At 48.6% G+C, this 19,850-nt stretch overlaps 1 protein-coding gene across 4 annotated transcripts in view; it reads right to left on the bottom strand.

Moving 5' to 3' along the window:
* The window catches only part of LOC148038528 (protein EMSY-LIKE 1-like), a 99,895-nt gene that overhangs the window by 29,542 nt on the left and 50,503 nt on the right, over positions 1–19,850 (bottom strand). For all 4 annotated transcript variants that reach the window (XM_087675435.1, XM_087675436.1, XM_087675437.1 and 1 more), the window contains exons 6-7: positions 19,638–19,706; positions 19,278–19,547 (exon numbers count right to left, since the gene is read on the bottom strand). In XM_087675435.1, the coding sequence (XP_087531561.1) occupies positions 19,278–19,547; positions 19,638–19,706 (339 nt within the window). The remainder of the gene's footprint in view (positions 1–19,277; positions 19,548–19,637; positions 19,707–19,850) is intronic.

Here is a 19,850-nt window from a genome sequence, read left to right as displayed (position 1 = left end):
TGCTTATTGCGAGAACAAATGCCTCGCACATTCCACGTGGCTATCTTCATGTGTATTCAAAAAAGAAAATCAGGAACAAGGCAAAGCTTGCCTCGATTTAACCTTTTCTGCTAGAATATCAAGGACTCCCTCATCCAAAAAATCAGCTAACACGGCAAAAGAGTTCTGACGGCCAGATTTAGAGGTAGATGATATATCCACTGTCTTGGGGATGGAATGGAGATAACGACGATCCCATGGGATAATCACGTTACCTCTAGCATCAAAAGCCAACTTAGCAGGTGGGCCCTTTGGACCGTCCGTATATACTTTCCTAGTAGGCTGATTCCGAGGAGCAGAAGAAACCATAGCATGAGCAGTGTGCTCTGAAGACAACATTTCTTTCCTGCGCATATAAGTATGCAAGGAATCTTGTGAAGCATTAGGCACAGTATCCGCCATTCTAGCATCAAACCTTTTACCTTTTTTGGCACGTACATCTACCCAATCATTGCCACGGGAATCCAAACCCGAAACATGTTGTTTACCTTTATCCAAAACTTTGGGTGGCTGGGTTGCATCCTGCGATGGAGCATCAAGCACCATATCTTCCATGGGCGGCAAAACATGCTCAGCATCTGAAGTCGGTTGCTTCACTGGGCATTCGGCCATAAAATGCCCCAATTTTCCACACGAAAAACAATGCCCTGCAAAGTTACCCCATTTCAAACAAAAGTGCAATGGATGCATGCCAGAGCAATTAAGACGTAACCAAGCAGGCCATTTCCGAGTAGTGTCCCATAACATACACAAACGGTTACGATTCATGGCCCTTAGGCTCGAGGGGACTAAAACAGTGCCCACAACGGCCATGGCATCCTTTAACAGTGGCCAATAGACAGCCGGACAGTTTTCCACTTCAACCCACACTGGGCATTCACGTTGAAGCAGGCGCTGAAAATCAGCCATTGGGCGCCATGGCACAACATGAACCAAACGGCAATCAAAGAACAATGGCAGTTTAGACATCAGATCAGCACGATGCTTCTCAGATTTCAACAGCACCTCATAAAAGCCTCGGGGCCCAACAAAAACCTCTTCAACACACTCCCCTTGTAGTAGACCTTGCAGCCATTGGCGAATATGAAAAAGCACTGGGATCCTACCAGTGAAGAAGGGTATAACAGCATGTTCATAAAACACTGAGAATGAGCGCAAGACATTTTTCGAGTCCACAGTGGCTTCCAGAACATCTTCAATTCCAGAGTCAACAAACGCTTCATGATTATGTTGAACATAATCGCTAAGCAGAGCATTGGCAAACTCCAACAAATGCTCCCAGTCAACATCCCGAGAATCCACAGAATCAAAAGCAACCTGAGCATAAGAACATTCCTGATGATCCATTGTCTCTTCCGAAGTATGCTTGGTACGTTTGCCCGCAGACTGGAAGTCAGGACCAGGGGGCATCTCCTCTGTACAAGGAACCATATCCTCTGGTTCCTCTGTATCAGAATCCGGACCAAGGGCTGCCACCGTTTGGTCGATAAAGGCCATATCCAGACCAGCCATATTGTATCACCACTTGTGCAGGTCAGATGCTGAGCCAGGAGCTCACGGAAGACAGAAACAGCACAGGCCTCTCTCTCTCTCTCTCTCTCTCTCTCTCTCTCTCTGTCTACTGTATCAAAGATCTCTGTCTGCTGTGTTAGAAATCTACACCTCTGTGTGCTTGTTTCTCACACTCCTGAGGCCGCCCCTTTGCTGTATCACAGAATTCTTTCTACTGTGTCAGAAACCTGCATGTCTGTGTGCCGTTCCATCTTACTACAGGGGATTTGAAGACCAGAACAGACAGGGGACTGACGGTCAAGTCTGTAGTGCACCCGCCTCTTGTTTAAACTGCTCCCGCTAGCTGATTCACTCGCTCGCCTGTGGTAGATGAGATCATGGCCAGACTGGCAGCGCCTATGACTGTCCAACAGAATAACAGCACCCGCCCACAGTAGTCGTGGTCCTTCTATCTGATCGTGGGGCGAGGGCAGAACTCTCTCCCCCCCCCCCTCTCTCTCTCTCTCTCTCGGTCAGTTTGTGAGGGATTTCCAACCTATTGGTCAGACCATATTATTGTGCCGCTCTTTAAGAGTGAAGACCCCGCGCTACCTAGTAACTACCAAACTATCATGATTGGACACATGCTGGCCAAGATATATGGCTCTATCGTGGAACAAGCATTGAGTGAATGGGCCGAGATGCATGGCCTGAGATCAAAAGGCCAGGCTGGCTTCAAGAGGGGATATACAACTCTAGACCATATCTTTACATTGAGGGCAATCATTGAAGAAGGCAAGGCATTCAAGAAAAAGATCTATTGCTGTTTTGTGGACTTTCGCAAGGCCTTTGACACAGTGCTACGTGCTAGACTCTTGAGAAGAATGCAAAACATTGATGTGCCCGTAGAGATACAATGGAGTATCTATGCCTTGTATGAGACAGTGACAGGCAGAGTACGAACACCTGAGGGCATCTCAGATACGGTCAATAACACCATTGGGGTGAAACAAGGCTGTCCACTTTCACCGACACTATTCGGGCTGTATATAGATGAAATTTCAGAATATGTGGATAGGACTGGTGGGGCCGGAGCCAGCCTACCTGGAGTGCTGATACCATTACTGCTTTATGCCGATGATATGGTACTTATATCTGACTCACCTGAGGGACTAAATAGACACTTGGATGCATTATCAGCTTTTTGCAGAGATAGAGATCTTAAGGTGAACCTTGGGAAAACTAAAGTTATGGTATTTAACACTTCAGCTGCTTGGGTGACAAGAGCTGAGCACCAGTTTACTTTTGATGGAGAGCCAGTGGAGATGGTTAGGCAGTATGTCTATTTGGGGGTCACATTGAAGGGACCACAATTCTCTTGGAGAGAGACATCAGAGGCTTGTTTGGCAAAAGCATATGCAGCCTTAGGTGCATTGGAGAGGCAATGTGCTCACATACAATTTCATGAGCCGCGCACCAAACTGTGGCTTTTTGACACCCTGGTTACACCCACACTCCTATATGGGGCAGCTATTTGGGATCCGAGTCTCTTTCACACGAGGAGACAGCCTTTGGGAGACCAGGATGGACCAGAGAAGGAATACTATGACGGATGGGAGCATATGGAAAGACCACTGGTCATGATGATCTCACGTATGATACGAGCGAAGAGCTCGACCCCACATGAGATTATCAGAGCTGAGTTGGGAGCATCACCCATGGTGGCTAAGGCCTTGGTCCAAGCAGTGACTTTCATACATAGACCATGGGAGCTCCCCCAAGATAGATACCCACGGCTAGCCCTAGCCTCTTCTAGACAACTAGCAGCAGACGGTGACAGACACTGTTGGTATGCTCAGATGAGTACATGGATGAGTCTACATGGGCTGCAGATTGACAGACTACCCCCCTTTGACTATAGCCTGGATTGCCCTACACTTGACCTAAGCCGATCAGAGCTAAACCATGTGATCAAAGTAGACATACTGAAGTTAGATACGGAGAAGACCTGGATCCGATCCCCCTCCCCCCATGGCACGAGGATGGCACACTACCAGACCCACTTCCTTCAGGTATCTGAGAATGGTTTCATCACCCGACCCAATTACATGGACACACAGCTGCCTCATGGACTACGCACAGTTATTGGTCAGATCCGCACCTCATCCCACCACCTGAGGATTGAGACAGGCAGATGGGAGGGTATAAAAACAGAAGAACGCATATGCCCACTATGCGACAGAGAGCCAGAGACAGAGGAACACATCTGCCGATGCACTGTATATTATGACATACGAGGTAGATACCACTGTCTGTTTCGAGAGGGTTTTGGACCCCTGAGACGGATCATGCAGTTTGAGGATCAGAGATGCTTGGGATTTTTCCTCTTGGAGCTTTAGAGGCGCAGAGCAACAATTCTACGGAGTAGAAGGCCCCCACAGCTCGGCTCACATAGACAGAGAGCAGTCACTGACTTTTTCACTGATACACAACAGAGTATGGCAGATACCACTACTACTGCCACACACCCTACAGGAGTACATCATCATTGGACCTCATCTTCTGTAGGTGTCCCTTTGGATAGAGCAGTGGCACTTAGCCGGTCTAGGCGCCCACGTCCACCCAGGCGAAGGCCTAGACATCCACACCACAGACAAATTAAAGCCATCATTGAGCGCCACAGGAGACAGATGCCGAGACGCCTCAGCCATGCAGAGATACACCTCCCTAGAGAACAGACATATCATTGATGGAGAGTTTTCCTTTCTCTACTCTCACTTTCAGATCACTGACATGTTTCCCTTTTATAGGACACTATTTCATTCTTTTTCAGTCTTATAGACATGTTTTTCATCTTTTTCTCATTCCAAATGAGAAACACACCATCATTGTACGTACTGCTTTGGTCTCATAGGCCACATTGGCCTTTTAGAGACGTTAATATACTCTCTCTCTCTCTCTCTCTCTCTCTCTCTCTCTCTCTCTCTCTCTCTCTCTCTCTCTCTCTCTCTCTCTCTCTCTCTCTCTCTCTCTCTCTCTCTCTCTCTCTCTCTCTCTCTCTACACAGCTGCCTCAGCTCTGCGCGTTGACACAGAGCACGATACCGCACGCGTTCAGGCGTCGAGAGGTCAACGGAAAGGGTCAAGTCGCCATCGCTCTCTCTCTCTCTCTGACCTAAGGTCAAAAGGCCAGGCTGGCTTCAAGTCAGAGACTATTTCATTTCCTTTTCAGTCTTACAGGCATGTTTTTCATCTTTTTTCTCGTTCCAGATGAGAAACACACCATCATTGTAGGTACTACTTTGGTCTCATAGGCCACATTGGCCTTTTAGAGACGTTAATATACTCTCTCTCTCTCTCTCTCTCTCTCTCTCTCTCTCTCTCTCTCATAGACCCACGTTTTTCGTTGAGAGGGGCATCAAAGGCACGTCTAGCACGTGGATATGTAGCACTAGGGGCACTCGAGAGTCAATGTGCTCACATACAGTTCCAAGAGCCCCGTACCAAACTCAGGTTGTTTGACACCCTAGTCACACCTACATTACTATATGGAGTAGAGATATGGGGTTGCAGCTTGTACCACAGGCGTCTTAGCCGACTCACTGATTAGATTGGAGTAGAGAGGGATTATTACGATGGTTGAGATAGCATGGAAAGGCCATTGATCATGATGATAGCACACATGATTAGGAGTAAGCCCTCCACCACACATCCCATTGTCAGAGTAGAGCTAGGGGCAACATCTATAGTTACGAAGGCACTCTTCAGGGCACTGACCTTTTGGCACAGACTATGGGAACTTCCACGCCATAGATACTCTAGATTGGCACTAACCTCATCTAGACAACTAGCAGCAGGAGGCGAAAAGAACTGTTGGTTTTCACATATGGCTATTTGGATGAGCCTACATGGTTTGGATATTGACCGTCTTCCACCTTTGGATTATAGCCCTGACCGCCCTACACTTTCTCTTAGCCGATCAGAGTTGAACCAGGTGATCAGAGCTGATATCTTGACGATTGAAATAGCAAGGACATGGATCCATCCACCACTCCCTCTAGGATCGAGGATGAAGTTCTACAAGAGTCATTTCTTGTCTCTCTGATGACGGTTTCACTATTCGGCCAGCATATATGGACACCCATCTCTCCCATAGTATACGGGTTGCTATCGAACAGATTCACACCTCCTCACATAGGCTTCAGATGGAGACACGCAGATGGACAAATACCCTAGCAGAGGATAGGACTTGCCAGCTTTGTGGTCGAGAGCCTAAGATAGAAGAGCACTACATATGCAAATGCACATTATACTATGACATACAAGGACGGTACCACTGCCTCTTCCGTGATGGATTTGGACCCCTTCGTCGCGTCATGGAGTAGGCGGACCAAAGATGCCTAGGTCTTTTCCTCCTAGAGCTCAAGAGGCACCGAACTGCACTACTGCGAGACAAAAGGCTAGCTCACCCAGAGGGACACACACACAGAGCAATGAGACAGACTTCTTCTACAGAGCCGACTCTACTGACACTACCAACCTAGCAGAGACAAAGCCACCCTGCCAGACACCTTACAGGCCACACCGTGGAGTCACATTGGATAGAGCTGTTTCCCTTCGCCGAGCACAACGAACCTGTCTACCAGGACCACATCCGAGGATGCCACACCATAGTCGAATTAGAGCCATTATCACGAGACACCGAAGACTCACCACCAAGCATATCAATGAAGCAACTCGGGACCGCATCATAGCTGAGATCATGTGCAAATCTTAAGATCAGCTACAGCCCATAGTCTCTACCACACTTTTGTACATGGTTCTATCAAATCTAGTTCTCCTTTCCTTTCCTTTTCTTTTCTATCAATAGAACAATACTACACATGGTTCAACCCTAGTATAGTCCCATCGTATAGTTATTTTCAGTATTGTTTCATAGGCCACCCACTTATTTGTAATGTTATCTTTACCTTACTGATGAGATGACATTAGACATGGATATACTCTGGATTTTGTCTCATAGGCCACATTGGCCTTATGTAGATGTTAATTTTCTCTCTCTCTCTCTCTCTCTCTCTCTCTCTCTCTCTCTCTCTCTCTCTCTCCAACAGTTGGTATTAGCGCTAAACCAGTGGGTTCCATCCCTCCACCACTCAATTGATGCCACCCACACGAAGTCCAATCAACCAACAAAGGAAGAATAGTTGCTCTCTCGGAGGGATGAATTCTTGTTTTGAAAGAGAAGTTATTGTTTTCAACCTGCATGCACCTGAGTATGCAGTCTTACATGTAGCCTTGCACGCACAGTCTCTCTCAGCCTTGCTCATGATATTCGCAACCTTGCCTGCCATTTTCTTAGCCCTACCCAGAGTTTTTTGCAGATCTAGAAAAAACACAAAAATCCTAATTTTCTAAATTTAGGGATTTTCAAACATCTTTTGCAATTTCTCATCCATCTTGCTGGTCTTATCCCCGATTTCAAAGAAATTTTCACTTTTTGGCACTCTGAGCCAAGAAATTAGGGGGTTTTCGACCAACTTTCTCAATTTCTAAAATTTCTTCGAGAAAATTTGGGGTTGCTGAGCAATTTGAGCTCCCATGCATGAATCTTCATCAAAATTGCCAACATTATGAAATTTCTTTGACATTAGTGCAAGAATTTTGGGGCTTTTTTGGTGCAACACCAACATTCAATTGCTATTTAGATCCAATTTGGCAGAAAAAAAATTGTAAATTTGGGGATTTACAGTATTAAATTACTGAAATTGACTTTTTGGGCATGCATTCCGAAGTACAGCAGCACACTACTGTTCTGAACAGTTTTGGCACAATTTTCAAGGCATTCACAGGAAGATTTTGCTTTGAGATAGTTTTGGAAAATTTTGTGATTGCATAATCTATCCCATGTTGGGATCTCGCTACTCATACTCATTTTGCACTTCAGCTTGGAAGTGTTTGGTTGCAGTTTGTGCACTCTATTGCAGCAATGGCTCAGCAAGGTCAGTGACCATAGCAACATTCTAGGCATCCTCACTCAGGAGGATAAATTGGATGACACCAACTACTGCTTGTGGAGTTTCATGGTCCACAATTTGCTTGTTGCCAAGGGTCCTTGGGATTTTGTGACTAGTGGTTCAGCTAGACCAAGAGGGTTTGCATCTCAAATACCTCAAAAGAGGGGCTAGAGGATGGTACGCTGCCCCTACTATTACCCACATTCCTCCTATAGAAGAACAAATTAAATGGGACCCTAAGGATGCACATGCCTTATCCTTCATTGCTCTTTCAATAAAGAGGGAAATTATACCTTATATCCCATCATGTAAGACCTCAAAGGCAGCTTGGGATATCCTTAAGTAGATATTTGCAGCATGCAATGAAGCTAGAATCTCTTACTTAAAAAGAGAATGGGAAAATGCACGATTGGTTGAGGGTCATGCTATGACACATCACCTTACTTACATTCAAGATTTGAGAAAGCAACTATTGAATATTGATGAGGTGATGACCAATGAGGAGATGATCAACGTCACCCTGAACTCTCTTCTAGAGTTTTATCTTGGTTTTTACCATTCATTGAATTTTTCTTTAAGGGGGGCATAGCAACTCCTCACATTCGTGGAGTTAACAAGTATCACGAGGACATGAAATTTTATTGCCTTGCTTAGCATTTCATTAAAAGTTAATCAAATGTGCTAATGTGACTGGTACCATAAGGTATCACCTTAATGGACACTTCTTTTCCTATCTGAACTGCACTTTGGGATGAACTAAATGCTTCTTATACTACTAGGATTCTCCCATGGGATTAGGTTATTTGAGATTCAAACAAATTCTCTATCTTATTTTTTTCCAAATGAAGTGTGGCTAATTATATTACTTCAGAAAAAACCTAAATACAAGGAAGTGCTCATGCTCAATAGACTAGCTGGAGCTGATGCAGAGTCACAGATATATCAAGTGTACAAGCCTCTCAGGGTGGTCTAGGGGGGATGGGGGGAAGAAGCCATGGAGGGGGGGTGTATCGCCATCTAGGGCTGCCTGCCTGCATTACGAAAAACAGGTCCTGGCCACCCCAAGTGTGCATGAAATGAAAACGGAGCTCCTAACGAGCTCGAGACTTGCCCTGCACCTAGTCCCATCGGCCACGGAGGAAGTGGATGATGGAGGTCCAAAGCTCTGCTAAAGTCACTTGTATTGAAAGTCTCTCTCCGCTAAAAACCTCTTGACACCGCACCTTCCAGATATGCCATCCAGTAAGACTCCCTATGATCTCCCAGACCTCAGAGCGATCTACTATGGGCTCCAGTACCTCACAGATGGATAGAGCGTCCAAACCGACCACTGTGCACGACCCTGCCTCAATAATGAATATTGTGTCGTGCATCCTAGACTCATACAGAAGGTGACAGCCTTGGCTGACTGCCTGCCAGCAGAAAGCTCCCCATGAGATACATCCAAGTCTAGGTGCTATATGGTGGAGGATGCGGCATGCTCCTCTCCACATGAGTTGTGCCGCCTCACACGACCAAAGGCAGTGCTTTGCGGTTTCCAGAGGCTGTTGTGTACAGCATTCATAACCACCCTCCTGCATCTGGGCTAACCAACTTCCCACCGCCAGGCCTCCATGTGCCACTAGCCATAAGAAATGCAATACCCTCCTTGGCCTCCAGTTATCCCATAGGCGGCGCCAAAAGGTCCGTCAGAAAGCCTCCCTGATGCTATGCTCCACCCAATACCTGCTATGCAACGGCGCCCAATCCATGTCCCCTTGCATCAGTACACGTGTCTGCCAATCCTAGCTGTGTACTCAAGGAACCTTGATGGCTTCTCGGCGACCGCAGTGGCCGGCCATAGCCACTCTCTCAGATCCCACTCCAGCTCATCAAGTGGCCTGTCCTCCCAAATCCAAAGGCACCACTCCCTATGCATCAATACGTGTCTGCCAATCCTAGCTATATACTCTAAGAACCTCGATGGCTTCTCGGCGACCGCAGTAGCCGGCCATAGCCACTCTCCCGGATCCCACTCCAGCTCATCAAGTGGCCTGTCCTCCCAAATCCAAAGGCACCACTCCCTGAGCTCCTCCCAGAAGACATAGAAATCCAACCACCATGTCTTCCCCTGAAAGCCAACCACCCAAAATCCTCCTCCATGAAAAAACAGCTATCCCCTTATCCTGCTGCCCTCTGTCAAGGGCCAGACGCCCCCCCTCCTACATGGTGAAGAACGTCCCATGTGGCGCGCCGCCCACTCTACCTACCACTTGTAGACGGATACCTGCTAGTGAAATCCTAGCGGCCCATACCTCCCCAAGATCTACCAGCTCTCGTATCGCGAGGGTAAGCCACTCCTGAGGTATTGCTGCATCTATCTCCCTTCTCCTCAACTCAACTCCTCTCTGGCAGCCTGATGCTTCCTGCAACACCTCCTCATCCACCATCCTATACACCTCCCGCCATGTCCTAATGGTCTAAACCTGGCCGGCCTAGACTATCACCTCCTCATCCACCATCCTGTACACCTCCCGCCATGTCCTGATGGTCTAGACCTGGCCGGCCTCCCAACCAACCCACTGGATGTGGGGGCGCTCGCCAATTTGTACCCCATCCCGATCTCTGACCTGGGGTTTCCAGATCACTAGCTAGCATTCTATCTCCTCCTAGCAGCCTGGGGGGCTTTGAATTAGGGCCTTATGAAGGCCCTGCCACACACAAAGCGGGCTGCGTAGGAAGGGGGATTGGAAGGGTGATCTGGGCCGTCGTGAAGATCCATCTCAGGGACAGCCTCCGATCACCGCCAAGCCTCGGTCCACAATCCTGGAGACCCTCTTGCAATAGGACCTTCCAGGTTTGCCCTCCTGGTGTGAGGCCACGGACTACTAGCTTGCCCAAGAGGGCCATACTCTGATACTCTGGGTCTATGATCCCAAGCCCTCCCTTTGACCGATGCCTAATGATGGTCACCCACGCCACCTTGGCCCGGGAATCCCTAGAACTGTCTCACCCGGCCCAAAGGAAGTTCCGCACTAGGCAGCGAAGCTGAACTACACAAGACAAGGAGAAGCACCAACACAAGGCGATGTACCAAGCCGTCGCTAGGAGGACCTCGTTAACCACCAGGGCTCGACCTGCTAGGGCAAGGCAAGTAGTACTCCAGTAGGTCAGCCTCCTCCGAATAGAGTCAAGGACTAGAAGAAACTGCTGGGCACAGGAGTGATGTCAAGTCCCACCTAGAACACTAGGTAACGGACGGTCTGCTGCCCTTTGCACGCCCATCTAAATCCCAAGTGGACGCCCCACTCCGTGCTAGAGTCCGGGTCTGTAAGGAAACCAACAGACTTTCGCCAGTTGATTTCACTCCCACTACAGTACAGAACACCTCGAGAGCCAGTCTCACTCTCTCCAGCATCAACTCATCGTCCTCTATGTAGAGTGTTGTATCATCTGCATACTCGAGTCTAACAGCTCTGCGTCTCCTCTCTCACTGGTAGTCGGAGGCCGCATAACCCGCTCACACGTGACCTGAGGAAGTGAGACATCGCCTGTGCAAAGAGTAAAAACACATAGGAGGCCAGGGGGTAGCCCTACCAGACCGATCTCTCCAGCCGAAACTCCTCCCCTCGCCTACCACCTATGAGAACCCTGCTGGTCCTTGATCTGTAAAGTGCGGAGACCCCACGGATCCATGCCTGGCAAAAGCCCAACCTCACCATGGTGCCCTCTAAGAAGTCCTAATCCACCCTATCATAGGCTTTCTCAAAGTCCAAGAGTAGTACAGCCAGTCCCTGACCACTGTGCTAGGCCCACTCTATTGCCTCAAAGAAGGTGAAGACATTGTCTAGGATGCTCCTATCCTGGACAAAGCCTGTCTGTGTGTCATGAAAGATGACTGGAAGCACAGGGCGGAGTCACCCACCAATCATCTTTGCTAGTGCCTTATAGGCCACTGAGATTAAGGTGATCGGTCTCCACTGGGATAGCTCCAAGTGGTCTCTCCCTTTGGTGGGGAGGAGACTGATAAGACCTACCGAAAGAATCCCTGGCATCTATCCTGAAGTGAAAATCTCTTGGAAGGCTAGCAGTAAGGGATCCTTCACCACCTCCCAATAGGTAGTGAAGAAGGCCTTAGAGAGGCCATCCTCTCTCGGGCATTTCTGCCTGTCTTGTGCATGGAAAGCCTCCTCTAGTTTCTTCTTTGTGAAGGGGGCTAGGAGGGAGCGTCTCATCTCCTCTGTGACGAGGGACGGGATGTGATCCCAGACCTGCTATCTAGATCACTATCCTCTAGGTGAGGTTGTCTCCTACTGGAAAAGGCGTTTGTAGTAGTCGGTGGCAATTTCCATCACCTCGTCTAGGCTAGAACGAGTCCTTCCATACTGATCTCGAAGACTGCATATTTTCTCTCCTGAGGTGCGGGGCTGGTGAACCTAGAAAAACTCCTGCACATCATGTCTCCCTTCCGCACCCAGAAGGCTGTTGAGGTGTGGAATGGAACCTCCGAGCGCCTGTCCTCTAGGCTGGTAATGGCTGCTCAGGCGCGCACCTCCTGTGCATGGAGGATGGGGTCCCTCGGTGCCTCCTGTAGTAATCTCTGCGTGGCTGCTAGGTCCCGTCGGAGTGCTCTCTCCTCCTCCCAGCTCTGCTGCTTGGCCTGTACAGCTGCCTCCTGGCAGATACTACTTGACTCAGTTATGACCTCTACCACCTCCTCTGCAATCCGGTCCCTCTGCCCCACTCTCTAGTCCAAATCTGCTCAATCTGTCTCTTCCCCTTCTCCCTCCTATAGATCAAGTCAGGAATCCGAGAGGATCGTGTGTCCAGGGCAGATGGTGGGGGATCCAGTGTCAAGAGAACCAAGCAGTGATCGGACAAAGTGGTGCCTGCCAACTGCCCTACCTGGCCTCTGCAAGAGCATCCCCACTCTCCCACATAGAACCTATCCAACCACTCCAACAGGACTCCACCTAGCCGCCTGTATCCCCAAGAGAAATCCAATGACCTCTCCCTCCTGTGGAAAGCTGGGTCTCTCCAAGCATCGCGTGCTCCTACTGCCAATAGAAAGACCACCTATGCCTCTTGCTCCTCCCCAGCCATGCCTTGGTAGTTTCCGCCTCTGCCCTGCTGGTCCCCTAAGGCCTCCAAGTTGTTGAAGTTTCATCCAATAATCTAGGAGTCCACCTCTGGGAGTCCTACTGCGATCTCCACCCAGAACCTGCTGCGTGTCCTAACCTCAGTAGGGGCATCGACATTGAGGACTCCAAGGCACGAGTCCCCAATATCCAATCTGATCCATAGAACCCTCCCTACCATTATCGTCCCATGGTCTCATACACAGGCGGTGAGACTCGGGCCAATAGAGGTGCATGTGCCTCCACTCCTACTGTGGGCACCGATGGCGTGATCCCAGTAAGTGTGTAAACTGCCCAGAAGTACCTTCCCTACCCGCTGGGCTTGGGTGGGAGTGAGCTTGCACTCCTATAGAAGTAAGATGTCGATCCATCTAGCAAGGGCAGGCTGTAGCTCCTGCTGAACAATCACCTTCCTGAAACCACGTGCTCCACTATAGTGGAGGCTATTCACATTCCAAGATGCAAGATGTAAACTCATAGGGAAACATGTGTCTCTGTTCAGTGTGGAAGTTGCTAATGAAGAAGAGGAGCTATGAGGCATGCCGATATGCTTCGCTACCGGCTTGGATGGTGAACTCCAAGCCCCCATGGTAGCCCTCGACAGACCATGGGGGTGATGGATACGCCTAGTGATACCACCAGGGCATCTATCAACCAGACTAAGAGACAAGACTCTGTATACTAGTAGAAGCAGGCCGCCTATGCCAGGGGCCACTCGATCACATCCATTGGAGCTCTCTACTGCACAGGGGCTCGAAAGATAATGCTCACATGTGAAACCTCGCCCCTAGTCCACCAGTTAATGTCCATCATACATCCTAGCCACTGCTAGGAGAAAAGTACCAGTCCACCTTCTCCCATCCACTAGGAGATGTGGTCTGCCACCTGGCTCTTCACCTCCTCCTCTATTTGTGTCATCGTCTAGTCTCCGATGTAAGAGGTCTGAAGAAAGAAGGTATAGTTTGGTCCATTTGGTGGTGCTAGTAGATGGACCTTGCTGCCCCTTGACTTGCGAACCATGAAGATTCCCACCTCCAGAGGTAGTGGAAACTCTCCGCGCTCCGCAACTCTCTCAAGTAAGACCACGACCCACAGCGAAAAAACTCCTATGGTACCAACTGTGCCTGTCTCGGGAAATTGTGACGAGCGGCATGGACAGATGAGCTAGTGGCTCTGTGTGTATGTGTGTGTGTGTGTGTGTGTGTGTGTGTGTGTGTTGGGGGGGGGGGGGGGGGGGGCTGACTGCCGGTGAGTGGAGGATGTCGACGTATGGGGCTCCTCCCCTTCTGCAGGCTTGTGGGGGAAGGGGAGGGAGGGACGAATGGGGGGGGATGGGTGGGGGGGGGGGGGGCACGAATGGGAGGGACGGGTGGGGGGGACGGGTGGGGGGGGGGGGGGGGAGGGGGGGAAGGGGGCACCGGTAGCTCTAGAGGGGGGGGGGGAGGGGAAGGGGGGACTGTGGGCTAGGGTCGGGGAGGGGGTCGTGGGGAGGAGGGGAGGGGCCACAGGGGGGGGGGGGGGGGGGGGGGGCGGTGTTGGGGGGGGCTGTGGGGGGTGTGGACCCACAGGTGGGGTGGCCTGTGATGCCTCCATGGGAGGTGGATGTGTGGGCCTATGGTCCTGCCAAATGGGGCGAGGAGAGAGGGGCCGCATGGTGCTCTGCCGGGGGGCGATACTCGCCCTCCTACACCCTACTGCCGTGGTTGTGTCTGAGAGACTGATTGTGGCCCCCCTTGCCGTCTCCCTCTCTGTTTTCTCTGGACCCGTGTAAAGCCATCCACATCCACCTATGGGCCTGTCAACAATGCCGCCTGAGCTCTGAAGCGCGTGCACTGTGCTGCCTAATGCCCAAAGTCATGGCAACACAGGCAATGCCCTGGCTGCCTAATCACAATAACCTCCTGCTTGAAAGAGTAAGTGCCTGCCTCGATCTCTTGAAACACCTGTATTGGGTGGGGATTAGGGGGGTGGTCGCGGGGTGGATGATGGGGAGGGGAAGGATGGAGAGATGGGGGGGTGGTCGAATGCACGAGGCGGATGGGGGGGGGGGGGGGGGGGAAACACTATGGGCTAGGGTCGGAGAGGGGGCCGTGGGGAGGAGGGGGGAAGGGTATGGGGGGTGTGGGCCCATAGGTGGGGTGGCCTATGACACCTCCGTGGGGGGTGGATGTGCGGGCCTGTGGTCTTGTCGGGTGGGGCGAGGAGGGGGGGCACGTGGTGCTCTACCGGAGGGGCGACACTCGCCCTCCTGCACCCTACTGCCGTGGCTGTGTCTGAGGGGCTGCGACTATGGCCACCCCTACCGTCTCCCTCTCTATTGTCTCTGGACCTGTGTAAAGCCATCCGCATCCACCTACGGGCCTCTTGGCGATGCTGTCTTCGCTCCGAAGCGCGTGCACTCTGCTACCCGATGCCCAAAGTCATGGCAACGCAAGCACTACCCTGGCTGCCCAGTCACATTAACATGCTGCCTAAAAGAGTGACCGCCTGCCTCAATCTCTAGAAACTATGGTATATTCTTTGTCTCCTTCACTGCCACCCGTATCTTTGGGACTCCTGCGGCTATCACTACGTCCGCAAAAGAGGCGGGAAGGACAATGCCGAAGAGCCATCCAAAGTCTTCCACTAACTGGCGATACTCTATCGCCAGTCCGGGGAAGAGTAGGGTGACTGAGTGTCTAAGGAACCTATTGTGGAGCGCGAATGCCTCCACTATGAAACCACTGTACCAGGAAACCATGTAGATGACCTCCTTCGTGGAAGCATAGGGTGAATTGGCCAGTAGTTCACCGGTTGCATCTCTCGAGGTGAGTCGTACCATGAAGATCCCTTGACCCATTAGGACCGCCTCCACGATCTGCGTTGTGCCGATGCGCAGTGTGAAGTGAAGCCAATCCCGAAGCTAGGTCCTGAAAGGGAAGTGTCCAACTACCTAACCAAATATCATTGTTTCTTTAAGCTCTAGCTCTGTGACCCAGAAATCTAAGAGTTGTTCCTCAGAGAGGACAACGCGCAAGGTGTTTGACTGGGGGGGGCACTCGCAGAATGCACCGGTGTCTGACCAGAGGTTTCCATTGTGCGTCTCTGCTGAGAACCTACCTATCACACTGTTGTGCTACCGGAGGGGGAAGTTGCTGCAAAGGAAGGGAGCAACAAGGGAGGGGGGGAGGGAGGGGGAATTGCTATTTTCAATGCAGGTGGTGTGTCTGCTTGACAGGGCCATGCCTCAAGGCAGAGGAGGTGGAGCAGTGCGCGAGAGGGTAGGGCGGGTGAGGACGAGGGTGGATGGCAGAGCCTGGCCTGACCGGGGGGAAGGATAAGAGGCGGGAGATTGGTAAGGGGACAGGCGGGGCGGGGGTAAGTGGGATAAACACAAGAACAACAGGCCGGGCAAGTGGGGGCAGGGGCTGGCGGGCGCAAGTCCGGGGGGGGGGGGGGGGGGGGGGGGGGTAGTAGGCAGGGCGGCAGGTCGGGTGCAGGCGGGCTGCAGCCAGGATCAGGCAGGGGCGTGGCGTGATGGTACAGGCGGGGGCGGGGGCAGCATTCATGACGCGACAGGCACGAAACTCGCGTTTATTAAATGGAAATGATTATTGTAATTCTCTATCTTATTTTGTGAAAAAGAATTGGATTTTAAGTTGCTTTTAGAATAGAGTAACGTACTTTTACCGCACTGTACCTTAAAGAATCTCAAGGTACCATTTAGCACCATATTTTATCATACTATACAATAACGTACTTTTTGTGCCTAACAACCATGCTTGCACATGTGAGGTGCAAGTTAATTATTTCACAGTGTAGAACCCACAATCCTGAAATATCAATTGATACCAAAAGCAAAATTTGTAATAAGTTATGTATAACAAGTACTAGTTGATACCTGGTGTAAGTGGTAACATTAGAGACTAAGCATAGCCTAAGGGTCAATAATTGCTCAAGGACATTAGAGACTAAGCATAGCCTAAGGGTCAATAATTGCTCAAGGACACTTGGGAGATAAATTGGTCTAGCCAATTTAATTATTGGTTGGTGTAATTATTTTTCTAGGCACTAGAATAATTATTATTCTAAAAATTAATTTAATAAGTTGAATAATAGTAGAAAATTAAATTAGAAGGCTGCTCCTTGGCAAAACTTACCCATGCAAGTGGGAAAGACGTTTTTGAGGCTGGGAGAGAGAGAGAGAGAGGATTATTCCACCCTTGTGCAAGCTGAGAGAGATAGAGAGAGGGTTGTCATAGTTGCTACAATAGTTGACAAGCCATTTCCAACCAACAAGAGACCCTCCATGAGCTTGTGACATGCCTTGAAGAGACTACAGTAGTAGGTGATAACAGTTTAAGAGTTGTTTCAGCCTAACAAACATCATATTTGGTGTGTTCCATCAATAGGGACACCTCTCATGGGCTGTCTAGACAAGGCAACTGATTTCTTTCATTTTCTTGCGATGGAAGTCCAAATTTTCTCTATTCATTATTCTCTCTCAATCTCCAGCCATTTCCGAGCCTTACTCTAAAGATCTCAACATTCTAATCCTTGTAGGCTAAAAATTTGTATTTTTCTTTGCTATAAACCCTAATTTATAGCAAAAATTAGGGTTGACAGCAACTCAGCAAGCATGCCAAGAGATGGAAACCTCAAGACTTGAATATTCAGGGCTGAGAATTCATTCTCAACAAGATTCAAGTGAGGAACCAACAATATTTGAGTTTAGGGAAATGTTCATTTCCGAAGAAAAAGATGGAAGGCCAATTGCCCAAACAACAAATCAAGGGGAAAATCAATTTGAAGATGTGCTGGCCATTATTGATAGCAAGGGGCATTTGGATTGCGAAGGTGATTGAAGAAATCCCCTTGTATTCGAATTCAAATGCAATTAAAGATAAAAAAGTGGAATTATTACATTAATTTTCAAAATTACTATTATGAAAATTAATCTAATAAGTTGGATAATGCTAGAAAATGCGATTGAAAGGCTACCAATTGACAAAACTTGCCCATGCAATTTGGAAAGATGTTTTTGAGGCTATGAGAGTGAGAGAGAGAGAAGGCGCGGGGGGGGGTCGGGCTTGCCTACTGCAAGCTGAAAGACACAGAGAAGGTTGCCATAGCTGCTATAACACTTGACAGGCGATGTCCTTCCAATAAGAGACCCTCCAAGAGCTAGTGACATGCCCTGAAAAGACTACAACAATAGGTGACAGCAGTTTGAGGACTATTTCAGTCAAATAATATTGTACTCAATTTGTTCCATCAATGGAGAGCTTTCATGGCTATTTAGATAGGGGATCAACTAATCTCTTCCATTTTCTTGTGATGAAAGTCTGAAATTCCTCTCTCTTTGACATTCTCTCTCATCCTATAGCCATTTTTCAATCCCCCTCAACACTTTCCAGCAATCACCAAAGGTGAAGATATTGGAAAATCTCCGCTGTAAACCCTAATTTATAGCAGAAATTAGGGTTTGAAGCCACCTCAAGATGCATGCTCAAAATTGAGGGTCTAAAACCTAAATTCTAGCAACTCAAATTAAGAAATTTTAGGGAGATTCAAGAGGCTAGCCAACCAATATCAAATTTAGACCTGAATTTGTCGTTCAAGGAGCAAGGTGAAGGCCAATCCCCGAGCAAACAAAGGGACAAGTTTGTTTGGAGGCTTGCTCACCACATTTGATAATAAGTGGCACTTGGATTAGTGGAGGAGGTCAAAGGATCTCAGTTGCACTTCCATGGCATCCCAATGCTAACTTCCAAGTGTAGCCATATAGCATGCCACAACTCCCATTGCAAATGCTATATCAGGACAAGTGGCTATCATGGCATATATTAAACTGCCCACTATGGATGCATAAGGGATCTTGGCCCATCTAAGCCTTGTGCTCATCAAACTGTAGACAATCGGTCTGACTAACATTCATATGAGAAAATAGAGGACAACCAATAGGCTTACCATCCTGCATATGAAACCACTCAAGGACTTTCTAGATATACTCCAATAAAAGTTAAAGAAATACCGCAAGGGGTGCCAATTTTAGGGCCAACACACTATCCATCGTCCAAGATTAAAGTTTTTCCTGCTTCAAGTCTACACTGATATCTAATCACCCAAAGAATTGTGTTTCGCTCCTTCTACTTCTACCCACATTGTCGTCATCATTTGTGGTGGACTATTGCTGCATTTTGGGATCCATCTCGAGCATGTCACACTCTCATACTTGTTCTCGGCATCTCCAATACCACTCTCAGCTCACCTTTGCCCCAATTCTTGAGACAGGGAGGTCCAAGGCCCCTTGTATCATTCATCACTTCTATACACCTCCATCTTCATTGAGCATTCATCAAAAGTCTGTTTATCTTGTGTCATAAATTTTGTGTTTCTTTTGTTTGCTCGTAACATTTCCTTACAGAAATATGCCCTGAAGCAGATGACCAAATAGATTATGCAAAAAGTATTAAACTGACTACTGGAAGCCACATCCAATTTTCCAATATGGAGAAAAGTGAATAAAGATGCATTTGTGGCATATTGAGGTCTTCTGGGGGCACCCATGACAAATAGTCTTGTATGCATAAGCTCAAAACATTGACGAAGGACCAGATTACAGAAGATGTACTCACCTCCTTGATGAGTGCATCAAGTGAATTCCATTCCAATGCCCTCAAATTAGGATAACGTTCAGCTCTGGAATCTTTAAAGACTTGTGGTGTTATGTTAGGCTTCTCAATGAACTTTTTGAGTTCTCTAGTGGCATTTCCACCCACTCCTGTTTTAGTGCCTCTTCCAGCAGGCTGCACCTGTCCCTTTGCAAAATTGCCTAATAGAGTAGATTCTATAACCGCAATAGAAACAAGAGGAGCGTCCACAATTAACAAATCTTCTGGTGGCAGCTGCAAAACATAATGCAATACAGAAGTCTGACTTTACAATGAAGTGGTTTAAAACTTTTCCATCATTTAAGGTACCCATTTGAGTACTACCTCCTCCAAATTGACCCATTCCCGAGTTAGATTTTCACTGTTGAAATCATAAACAACAGCATATAGACCCTGCAGCATGGACAACATTCTGTATCAGTCCAGCTTCAAACCTCTTGAACAAATGAAGAACTCTGAATTTCAGAAAGGGCTAAATTGGCAGATTTCAGCTACTTCAACATCATTGACGTAGGTGTGAGCAAACACACGAGCAAA

Source organism: Lygodium microphyllum, chromosome 3 (genome assembly GCF_053477565.2).
Source record: "Lygodium microphyllum isolate KBCC chromosome 3, Lygodium_microphyllum_v1.1.10, whole genome shotgun sequence".
Lineage (NCBI taxonomy): Eukaryota > Viridiplantae > Streptophyta > Polypodiopsida > Schizaeales > Lygodiaceae > Lygodium > Lygodium microphyllum.
Note: the sequence above shows the minus strand (reverse complement) of the source record. Positions and strands in the feature narration are given on the sequence as shown.